Genomic DNA, 12163 nt, shown 5'->3' with positions numbered 1-12163 from the left:
TTCGTTTTGAGTTACTCTTTTGGCTAATTTATTCTGCTCAGCCCTGCCCTTAAAAGACTCAAATATAATATCACTGTGTCAATCTTGTTTCCTAAGGTAGTCCTTCTTAACATGTGGTCCATTGACCCCTGGTGATTCGTAAGCTTATTCAGGGGGTCCACAAACGCTTATAAAATAAGTAGCCATAAAAGATTAATAAAGGTTATATTAATAAAGATGCAACATGTGAAATTGAAAATTTTAAAATGTTCTGTTAATGTAAAGGGGTTTTAAATTAGAGCGTAAGAAATGAGTTGGTATCCTCAAATTTATTAGTAGGAGCAGAGCAACTGTTGGTTAATTAAATATTTAATAATTTGTGTATTTCTCTAATAAATTCTTGTTTTTGTATTTTTGTGCAGTGGCGGCCCGTTCTTTAGGGCAAAGGGGCAACATCCCCCCACCTTTTGCCCCTCATGAAGAGTGTCTGTCAGGCTGAACAAAGGCAAGCCTGACGGACACTCTTCATGTTCAGGTCAGACAGCCAGGAGTGAGCCATGCGCAATTTCTGCAGATTCCTGGCTGCCTGAGCTGAACTTTGCTGGGCTGAGGAGGTCACAGCTCCTATGGATGTGACCTCCTCGGCTCAGCAAAGGTGCCTCGAGGCCCTCCCCTGGGTGACGAGGAAAGTGTCACCCATTGACTTCGACCTGGGCGCTTCAGGTTTAAGCCCTGAAGCGCCCAGGGCGAGTGTCAATCAGTGAAACTTCATCACAGAGTGGGGTGGGGATCAGCAGTGTCACTGAACCCATCCCACTCTGTGACATGGCTGGGACTGCTGCCTTCCCAAAGGAAGGCAGCAGTCCCAACCCTCCTGGGACCTGGAGGCTGAAGGTAAGTGTGTGTGTGATGTTTTAAATTGAATGTTTGGTGCGCGCGTGCATGTTTGAGTGTTATGAGTGTTGTTAATGGATATGCGTGTGTGTGTGATCTTTTCAAATGAATGTTTGGTGCATGCGTGCATGTTTGAATGGTATGAGTGTTGTTAATGGATGTGCATGCGTGTCTGTGTATGAAAGAATGAGTGTGTGTGTGTGTGTGTGTGCGCGCTTACCGCCCCCTCCCCCCCTCCCCCCCCCTCCTAAAGCTGCCGGCCGCCACTGTTTTTGTGTATTGTTTTTCGGTTCAGTTCATCGAAATTACTTTAACTGGGATCCCGGGATTCCAATAATAACTCAGTGGGGGTCCCCGAATTCCAGTGATTAAGTGGGGAACCATAGAAATCGAAAGGCTAAGGAACATTGTTTATCATCTCTGGTATCCCTTTAAAATATTTGAGTTTATCCTGGTGGGGTGTAATAGCCATCCAATTATGATGTTCCTAATGACAGCTTTGAAGCTTGAGGCAGGTAAGTGTAAGGCTGCATCTGGGGTGTTGTAGGCTGCAGTTGTATTTTATATTTTCATTTTCCCTTCTGTTGTCACAGGACAGTGCTGATTTCACTATCATCACTCATTGTGCCTGTGTACTACCAAGATGTCTCCAACACCTTTACTGTGAAGTCGCTGTGTGATATAAATTAATATGTGAGTGCCTGCATCACAAATGCAGACATGGGTTGCTGCACTTGTGGGGAATGCCAGTATGGTTAGGTCATAGGCTTTACTGTACTGTAGGTAGTGCCCTGGAAGCTGTACCAACAATCGGCTTTTCTTTTTCTTTTTGTCTTCTTTTAATTACAATTTTTTCCTAGTCAGTTTCATTTTATTTTCTCTCCCCCTCTATTTGTTTTTCGGCAGTTAGTTACTTTGCAAAGGTGAATGGGGGAAATGAGATGGTAGTTTGGGTGGGTGGCAAGGGAAACCAGTGTCTTCTTTTCTCCTGTCCCTTTATAGGACAGTTCTTAGATATCGAAATGGAGGCCAGGTTTCTACTGGATCGTTCTGCTCCAAGACCACCATTTTCCACCCAAGTGTGTGCCAGGACGAGTCTGTTTCAGGACCCCCATGACCTGCAGATTATATGTTCTAGAATGGAAACACACACCTCGCTCTAGGGATTTAAGGACCCATATCCTGGGATCCTCCTGTTGGTCAAACAACCATGTGGCCACTTTCAGCAGTGCCTTGTCTTATAGCTCGGGCTTGGGTATAGGCGGGTGCCAGGGAGTGGACCGGGGAAGGTCTTCCCAATGGCCTCACATTGCTGCGGCCTCCCTCCTGAAACACCACTGTGTTAGAGTTGCCTCCTATCATTCAGGGTCACGCTCCCTCTTCCACTTCCGGACTGGGTGCCATCTTGTTGCACTGCCCCACATAAGAGAGGCCCTGTAGTGATAAGCACTTTGCTGCCCTTTGCCACACCTCTGCAGGGTTCTTCAAGGTGTGCCTGTTTGTGCATGTCCATTGATGAAGCCAAGGGAATTAATTTAAGGACTTTCTGGTGTTATGGAGGAGGTGGCTGTTGAGCGGGACAAGACCCGTCTTAAAGCTTTGGCATACAGATCCTCCCCAAGGTCCTAATTAAATGGCATTAGATTTTTTAAAGGGTACTGATGCTTGTGATTTTGTGAGGAATGTTGACTCGCTGGTTGTGATTGTGAGTTGCGGCATCACCTATGGTTTGATTAGGGATTGTCACTCATCAATGTATGGATAATATTAATTCCATTATTGGCCCGGATATCATGAAGTGAGTTGTGTTGCTGCTGCTCATTGCATTAGGTTATTGCATTATGACTCTGCATTAGATCTGGCAGGTTATTTCAGCTTGTCATGGGATTGGGTGTATTTGTCTCACTGTTGTGGTGAATAAGGTGCTTTTTTGGCATAGGTTATGATCAGATGATGTGTCTTCCCTGTTGGTCGGGGTGGATTGGAGTGTTGCATTAAATCTTGTGATCAGATGCTCTGGCCCTAATGATTTAAAAAGGCGTTGCTTTGCAACATGTGAAAGAATGGTTTGTTTGGTTCATAATTGTTTCTATAGCTTCTTTAAAGTTGTCTTTTCCTTTCAGCTGGAGGAGGAGGAGTGGGAAGATTGGCAGTAGAAGAGGAAAAACCAGAAGTACTGCGTGTGTAAATATGGAATACCAGTCACCGCTGCCTGCTCTGTCCAGTTCTGCCCATTGTCATTCAGTGCTTGCCTCAATACCATAAGAGCCTGCCTTGCTGTGTCTGGAGCTTGGAGGACATGTAGGCTTGGCAAGACAGATCTTCCTTTTACTTTGGGTGGAGGTACTGAGCTGGAAGGGACCTCAAACTGTGCAATGGGAAGGGCTGAAAATGGACCATTTGTATCTGTTCTCTTTTTTGTGTTCCTTGTTTGCTAAACTCATCAATCCCACTTTTATCTGAAGTGTAAATGGTTGCCGTTATGCTTGGTAGCTTGAATCAGGTCTTGTGTTTGGGAAAGATCCATAAATTCTGCTGCTGTCCATAGACTATACTTGTCCCATGGGCAATGCCGAGCAGCACCACAGAGTGGGCTGGTATAAGGGGATAACAAATTTAGAATGTTGTAGCACAGGATTCCGCCTTAATAGGGGGAATATTATAATTCTGAATTTAGGATACCCCCATCAGGGAACTATGGCTGAAGGGATTTTTTTCTATATTACCATTAGGAAGTGGGAGAAAGTTACTCATCCAAAGACACACGTCATTGGTAGAAGGATAGCATCGTAGGCCAGTTAAAAGCAGGACATTTTGGAACTAGAGCTACCCGTTCCGTAAGAAGCAGACTGTGCTCACTGTCTTTGGCAGCAAACTCTGATTTTGATCTGCCTCCAATCACTAGCAATCACTTATGCCTCCATTTGAATAGATATTTCAGAGGTCACTTCCACCCAAGCTCTCCATGGCAAGGGTTTAGAGCCGTGGTGTGTTTGGAGGTAGTACTCATTTGCGTTCTGTTAGCGTAGTAGGTCAGGTACACAGGCTCTGGTACTCATCTCTAAATTCGCAGTGAATGATTCATTGCTGCTTCCTGGTGGGGGATGGGAGAGGCTGGAGCACATAGTTCTGGAGTCTCCGAAGACGGATGATACATTTTAGTGTTTGATGGCTGGAGGAGTTTGATAAACATTTTGCATGTTGTGCATCTTAGCGTGATTATGAGGGAAGGTCACATGCACTTGTGTCTCTGCAGTCGCTTGCTGGTATATATTCACTTCCTTTTGGCAAGAAAGTATGCAACCCTACTGAACTCTGCAATGGATTAATGTCGTATATCTCAAGTTACTAGTAGTAGCATGCGTTTTGGAGTACAGCTTGGTGCTAGCTAGAACATCTCTACTACGGGATGGAGGTTGCAGAGGAAACACCTCTGCTTTCTTATGATTTACATGGGAAGGGTTCACACAGTTGTGCTTCTACAGAGGCTTCAGTGGGCTAGATGGGGAGGTCGCATGCATCCTGACCTGTCTATGAACTGCTAGTGTATCTATTCTTGTTGGTTTGGATGGGTGGACTTTTGTGTCTTTCCGAACTTAAATCTCTCCAGAAAATGCCTAGAGGTGGGGCATCTAGACTTACAGTGTATGTAAAACTTTTGATGGATGGGATACCCTTTGTCTCTGTAGTCGCTCCAGGTTGCACATCTGTACTTAACGATTGGAAGGTCAGATGTAGGAGGTCCTGGTTCTAAAATGTTTACAGTTGCCTTTGCAGTTTTACTTTGTGAAAACTTGCGAAGTACTGGAGACATTATGACCAGAACCCTAATCTTTTGGTGGGCAATGTTCAGAGTGCAGTTGTGAGGATGGCCAAAAAAGGTGTGGGAAAGAGTGAATCTCAGACAGGGACCCAAGTACAAAAGGGGGGACACCAAATATGTCTTTAAAAGGTTTCAGAGTTGATGAAGTGATGCACATGCAGCAACATGAGAAAGTTTAAACATAAGGAATGATGTACCACCATTTCTTACTCTTCCCACTCCCTTAAAGTATTGGCTCCATCACAGGAGTCTTCTGCTTTACTGAAGCTGTTCATTTAACACATAATGTCCAAACTTTTGCTGAACCAAGTGTGTGGAGGGCTTTCTTTGATTTTGTTACACACAAAGTCCTCAAGACTGAATAGTGTCTAGTTCCAAGCAGTACGTTTCAGAATGACTTTCTCCATTAACTCTGTGTGTTTCACAGTCAAGAACCCATGTTTCACAGTCGAGAATCCATTCTGTTGATAATAAACTGCTGCGTCAGACTGCATCTACACCTGAAAGGGAATGTAGCCAGATGTTATAGGCCCACGTCCACATAGGCTACATTTGGCTCCTAAAGATGCATAAGTGAGGTGTTTTGACACACTTCTCTCTGTCTGAACTATAGTTCTATAATATCCTGCGTACATCTGGCTCACCACTTCAGATTATATATTTTATTCTTGTGTATTCTAAGTTAGAATGCATCTTGATTTTGTGTTTTCCCTGGACTGGAGAATCTGGATGATTGAAACTCTCTCGAGGAGTGAGGGATGGAAGGTCACTTGCAGTTTGGGGGGTTCCATTTAGTTTGGCTCACACCGCAATTTTATCACTTAAGTCACTTGAAGATTTGAAGCTAGTCTTGTTGTGTGCTGTATTTGGGTCTTTTATCATTACTTTGCTACTCCTAGGCAGTGCCTGCATAGGATTTGGCTTGGAGAGAGGGAAGGCACATTGAGGCTTTGCTGTCCCTAAATCTTTTTTTTTTTTTTTTTAGAAGAGCTGCAAGACTACAAACCTGCAGAAATAAGTGTCCCTCAACACGAATACACAAAAAAGCTACAGGCACAAGAGATTGCAAACAGCAGTTACCGAAGCTCTTTAGACTAGGGATAGCTAAGTAGTTTGCTAGTACCAAGGTTCCCTTCTGCAATTTTTAATGCACAACAGATGATTACTTTTTCAGTGGCTCAGAAAACCTTTACTAACCTACTATCTTCATTCAGCCTCTGCTACTCTGAAAGATCATCAGCTTGTGTAGACTTGCGCAGAATATTCCTCTAGAAAAGACACAATTAAGTTGTATAACCATCCTCATGTGTTCTTTTAGTTGATGCAAACATGCTGCCACTTCTTTGTGGGATCCAGGAGGGGATATACTGCTGTTTGAGTGCTATTTGGGACTGATGTACACATGCATACCGGACATCTTACTACTGCCATGTTGAGGCAAAGTCTCCTTTGTCTCCTGAGCAGGTTCTGGAATTCTCAGGAACTTCTGACAAAGGACATGAGCATGTGCTGCCCAGCAGAATCTTTCACATTAAAAGAACTGGTCCGATAATTCAACTTCAGAATTATTTTCTTCATCTACTAACCTATTGATTGTTTGTGCAATATCTTCTTTTAAATTATAAGCCTTTCCTTGAATATTTTCTATTGTAAAACCGGATGAGAGAAAAAGAAAGCAAGACTAATCTTGTGGGAAGTTGGTTTTGTTAATGCTTTCTCCTGAATCTTTTGCAGACTTGTAGTTAACAGCTATTAAAGATCTCTTCACCATGCAACTGCCTGCATCCTGGTTTTTATTTGTGAATATGCTGTGTACATGCATGATAGAAACTAATTGTGTTTCTTTGGGGTGAGCTAAGCATTGGAAACTGGTTTGGCTGTTGCATTCTGGCTGTGGAATGAAGTTGGATTTCTTGCCAAGAAATGCAAACTCTCTACTTTACCTGGGCTGGTCGTCGGTGCTGTAAAGAGTCAGAGCTTTCTTCAGTTTCCCTTTGTCATGTTCTGTAGGCTCCATCTATGCAGTTAGTCTGGGTTAGGTTGGTAAGCTTTGTTTCTGTAATCGATTTGGCTGGTTTTTAGTCACCAATTTTCTTTTAAATAGGTAGGGTTTGTTGTCCCCTGGGGTCATTATTATGACGGAACACAGTTAGTTGTCCTATTGTGGGTTTGGTTGGAAGCTGTAACTTTTTGATGTAATGTGGCTGGATAGATTGCGTTTCTCTGTAATTTGACTGGGTTGGTTGTCCTTCAGATTTGACCCGGTAATGAGTCTTGAATCCCCCTCCCCCAAATATTTTCCCAGAAACACAATGTGTTGATTGCCCTCAACTTTGGCCCTGTTATAAGCACGACTCTTAAGCTCTGTTCTTCGTGTTCCTTTAAGTGGGCCAGGTGTTTGCCACTACATTCTGATTTGAGATGAGCTTCGTTTAATTGGAACTGGTGCGCTACTTTACATATGAATTGATTTAATATTCACCACATCCTCCAGTTAATCTTCCCTTACATCTCAACCCTTCAGTATTCAGATAAATGAAACCAAAGCTTCTGAGAGAGACTTCTAACCGCAGATTCCTCACCTTACAAGACTCGCATGGCATCAAACTGGATCTGGAAAACTTTAAAGCAGTTCTCCTTGTGTGCCTGAAGGTGGCGCCTGTGAATCCTCACCTATGTCGCCAGCATCAGATGTGACATGTGCAGGCCTGTGTAGATGCCACCTACGTGTGCTGACAGTTCCTTTCTTTTCGTGCCAGCAAACATGGATCCACAGCTACCACTGGGCTCTTTGAGACTATTTTTCCTTGACGTTTTGAGGCCTGTTTCCTTAAAAGGTTTTTCCCTGGTGTGCAAGGGACATGTTCTCAAGGCTTAAGTCTGGTGTGGAATGTCACAAGCAGGCGTCTGTCTCTGATCCTTGCTTGGTTTTCGTTTGGCCCCTCGGCTCACCCCATGACCTGCAGTGAGTGCGACCTGATGCACCTGAAGACAATATGGGGCCACAAGGAGGGGATGTGGCAGTCAAGTTTGCTAGGTCTTTCCTGATCACAGTCCCACGAGTGATCTGAAAAGTCATCATCGAGGTCACACTCTTCGGGCACGTCTAATAAGAAGAAGCATTCAAACGAGGCTCCAAGGCCCCTGAGAAGGCTCAGATTCATTACACCTCCAGGACCTGCTCTCAAATCCCCTCTCTGGTTCCGGTTTCACCTTCCTCGCTGAACCAATCTAGGTTTCCGGGGCATGGGACGATTGTTGCTCAACTGTATAAGTTTCAGGAGGCCATAATGTGATTATGCGGGCAAGCACTTCCCTCTGGAGCGCCTTTGGTACCATGGAGCCAAGAGGTCTTTCAACTGAGACTCCGCTGGCAGGACCAACCCCGGTGCCAGTTGGGCCTTCTGGATCTGTTCCAGATCTCTGCCAATCCTAGCACCTATGCCATCCCAGATGCCAATACTGTTGTGACCAGTGTTGATAGACCAGCCAATGCCATTAACCATGCCAAACCGTTGCTGTGACCCCATCTGGCATCTATCTTGATACCACTTCTTCCAAGCCCCATTTCTGATAGTTTCTTTACCCCCGAAGGAAGGAACTGTTTCTCCGTGACCTTTTTGCCATGGATTCTAAAGGGCACTTATTGTGGTGCCATTAACCAGTTTTATCAAGAGGCCCAATGGTATGGTGAGCTCCAAGAAGCCAGTGGGCTTGATACATCCACAGACTTTGTGGTGTTCTCCCCTCCACGGTCAGCCACTGAGGATTCTGCATCATTTTCTATACTGGTGCTTAGAGCTGCTAAGTTACATGATTTTCAGCTCCCCTGTCAGGACATGCAAATGAATTTGCTGAGTGAGGTCCTCCAATGTGGCCAAACTACTTCCGAGCCTCTTTCACCTTTCAGTGAGGCCTTGAGCGCCACACTTTTGAGGTCATGAGCAGAGTCCTGCTCCAGAGACCCCGTCAATCGTCTCATTACCGCACTCTACCATTCTACACTAGGGATCCAACCTTCCTCTCTTAGCACCTTTTCCTGGAGAGTTTACTGGTGCAGGCTTCAGCTAGCAGGGTGCAACCTAGCTCGTTTCCTTCCACTATACTGGATAGGGTGTTGAAACGCATCAGTAGTTTTAGTCACAGATTTTTTTCCTCTACAAGTTTTGCCTTGCGCTCCATTAATACCTCTTGCCTGCGTAGTCGTTACAGCCATGCTTTATGGGACTCATTCAGTCAGGTCTTGCCCCTAGTCTCAGAGAAGGCTCATGCCATAATTTCCCAGGTCGTGCTAGGTAGCCGGGATGAGGCCAAGTTATATGTACGCTGCAGTGTGGACACCACAGATTTGTTGGGCCGAACCATCACAACCAGGATCGCCATCAGGCTACATGTTTGGAAACGCTCCACTGTTTTTTTTGGGGGGATGTCCAATCCACCCTGCTGGACATGCCCTTTGACGGGTCCCATCTTTTAGGAGAAAAGGTTGATTTTGCGTTGGAGTGCTTTACAGATAGTAGGGCTACGGCCAGTTCCCTTGATTTCGCTACTGCTCTGCACCCACCTGCTCCCCATTTTTGCCCTTTGCAGGAAGTTCTGGTTCAGGTGTTCACAGACAACACCACCACCTTAGGGTGCTGCAACAAGCAGGACGGGGATGGAGTTGTGAACCCCTTGCCTGGAGGCCCAGCACCCCTGGAGGTGGCTGCAGCACCATGGGATTTTCCAGGTGGCGCACTACCAAGCAGGATCTTAGAACACAAAGGCAAACAAATTCAGCAGTTGTTGCCTAGAGGATCACAAATAGCAGTTACTTCCAGAGGTGATGCAAAGTCTCTGCTGTGAATGGGTAAAGCCTTGGCTCCATTCGTTCACCAATGTCGAAAACCCGCAGTGTCAGCGCTTCTGGGCGTTGGAGTTTCTCTCACTCAGAGACGCATTTTGAGAAGAGTGGTGTTCTGCTTTGCTTCAAACTAAGAGGAAACCAATGCCAAGGAATGGAGCACTCCTAGTTTGAGTAATAAATCTATTAAGGCACTTCCCAGATATCAATTAAAAGCTTTTAACTATTTAACTTGAATGCAGTAAAACACCTGTAAATGCTAAAATACTCATCAGTTATATGATAGTCATAAAAAGTGCGATACATCAAAAATGAATAGATGCAGTGAATATATATATTATTATATATATATATATATATGTTCGATGGCATGTGTAGCTGCAGATACACATGCTGTGCATTATCCTGCCATCTAGTGTTGGGCTCGGAGTGTTACAAGTTGTTTTTCTTCGAAGAAGTCTTTTTGAGTCACGAGACCGAGGGACTCCTCCCTTTCGGCTCCATTGCGCATGGGCGTCGAATCCATCTTAGATTGTTTTCTTTCTGCCATCGGGTTCGGACGTGTTCCTCTTCGCTCCGTGTTTCGGTTCGGAAAGTTAGATAAATCTCGGAAAATTCGACGGTATTGTTTGCGTTCGGTATCGGGTTAGTAATAGCAGATCGACACCGAATAAAAGAAGAGCTCCGGTAGCCCTTCGGGGCTTCCACTCCCCGGCGGGGCCTGGTCGGCCCGACCACGTGCGTCTTCAAGGCTCATGAAACGGACCCCATTCCGCTTCTGCCCCGAATGCCACAATAAGTATCCTTATACAGACCAGCCTTTGGTCTGTAATTTGTGTTTGTCCCCCGAACACAAAGAGGATACCTGCAAGGCCTGTTGGACATTTCGGTCGAAGAAGACGCTACGGGACCGGAGAGCTCGAAGACTTCAAATGGCGTCGATGCCGGCAGGACACCACGACGTCGAAGAAGAGGAGACTTTCTCCATTCCTGATTCGGACTCGGACGAGGCCGAAAGTGAGCACCCGGCAAGGCAACAAACCGTGAGTAAAACTGCCCCGGCCAAAACATACACAAAGATAATGAGAGCCTAGAGGATGCCACCGCCGGCAGGCCATGGCTTAACCCGTAAGCACGGTGACCAACCATCGGCACCGAAAAAGGGCACACACGTGTCTAAGACATCCGACTCCGGTCGAGATACCGGCACAGAGTTTACTTGGCACCGAGATACTGGCTCCGACCAAACTCGTCACCGAGATATCGGAACCCCGAAACCGAAAAAGGTGGCTTCGGAGCTGAAAAAGACTGCGGAAAAGGTTCTGGTGCCGAAACACCCAGGCTCGGAGCCGAAACAGAGCTCCTATTCAGAAGAACAAGGCCTTTCATCACAACTACAAGGCCATAAATTTGGACAAGAATTAGAGATGGGAGAGCCAGACTATACACAAAGAAGGCTCCATATTCAGAAGGACACAGGGAAAATAAGAACTCTTCCCCCAATTAAAATGAAACGAAAACTCGCTTTCCAAGAAACAAAAAAACAGCCAAAAGCAAAAGTGGGTAAAGAAAAAACTCCACCACGTTTTACACCACAGCCATCGCAACAGCACTCGCCACAACTGTCACCAATTGCAACACCCCCAATGATGCAATCACCAACGCACACAGGGATGAGCCAGGATGACCCAGATGCATGGGATCTATATGATGCACCAGTATCTGACAATAGTCCGGATTGCTACCCGGCAAGACCATCACCACTAGAAGACAGTACTGCTTACATGCAGGTGGTGTCCAGAGCAGCTACTTTTCACAATGTAGCACTGCATGCAGAACCTATAGAGGATGACTTTTTATTTAATACCCTGTCATCAACACATAGCCAATACCAGAGTCTGCCTATGTTACCAGGCATGTTAAAACACGCTTAACAGGTGTTTCAAGACCCCGTCAAAGACAGAGCCATCACACCTAGGGTGGCGAAGAAATACAAACCTCCCCCTACGGACCCTGTGTACATCACGCAACAACTAACACCTGACTCGGTGGTAGTAGGGGCAGCCCGGAAAAGGGCAAACTCACAGACTTCTGGGGATGCACCACCACCCGACAAAGAAAGTCGGAAGTTTGATGCAGCAGGAAAAAGGGTTGCAGCACAAGCAGCCAATCAATGGCGTATTGCCAATTCCCAAGCTTTATTGGCTAGATATGACAGGGATCATTGGGACGAAATGCAGCATTTCATTGAACATCTTCCCAAAGAGTTTCAAAAGCGTGCACAACAAGTGGTGGAGGAGGGCCAAAGTATCTCCAACAACCAGATACGATTGGTTATGTACGCAGCGGACACAGCCGCCAGAACAGTGAATACGGCGGTCACTATTCGAGACACGCATGGCTACGCACCTCTGGATTTAAGCCAGAGATCCAGCAGGCTGTGCTTTATATGCCTTTTAATGGACAACAGTTGTTTGGGCCAGAGGTGGATACAGCTATAGCAAAGCTCAAGAAAGACACGGACACGGCCAAAGCCATGGGCGCGCTTTACTCCCCACAGAGCAGAGGCACCTTTAGGAAGCCACACTTTAGAGGGGGGTTTCGAGCCCAAAGGACAGAACCTT

At 45.7% G+C, this 12163-nt stretch overlaps 1 protein-coding gene across 2 annotated transcripts in view; it reads left to right on the top strand.

The window, feature by feature from the left end:
- Nucleotides 1-6471, top strand: part of BSDC1 (BSD domain containing 1) — a 148801-nt gene extending 142330 nt beyond the window's left edge. For both annotated transcript variants that reach the window (XM_069223374.1, XM_069223373.1), the window contains exon 11: nucleotides 2997-6471. In XM_069223374.1, coding sequence (XP_069079475.1) covers nucleotides 2997-3029 — 33 coding nt within the window. In that variant the 3' untranslated portion in view covers nucleotides 3030-6471. The remainder of the gene's footprint in view (nucleotides 1-2996) is intronic.
- The last annotated feature ends 5692 nt before the right edge of the window (nucleotides 6472-12163 follow it).

This window comes from Pleurodeles waltl, chromosome 3_1 (genome assembly GCF_031143425.1).
Source record: "Pleurodeles waltl isolate 20211129_DDA chromosome 3_1, aPleWal1.hap1.20221129, whole genome shotgun sequence".
Taxonomy (NCBI): Eukaryota; Metazoa; Chordata; class Amphibia; order Caudata; family Salamandridae; genus Pleurodeles; species Pleurodeles waltl.
The sequence above is the reverse complement of the archived record's forward strand: the minus strand, read 5'-3'. Positions and strand labels throughout refer to the sequence as shown.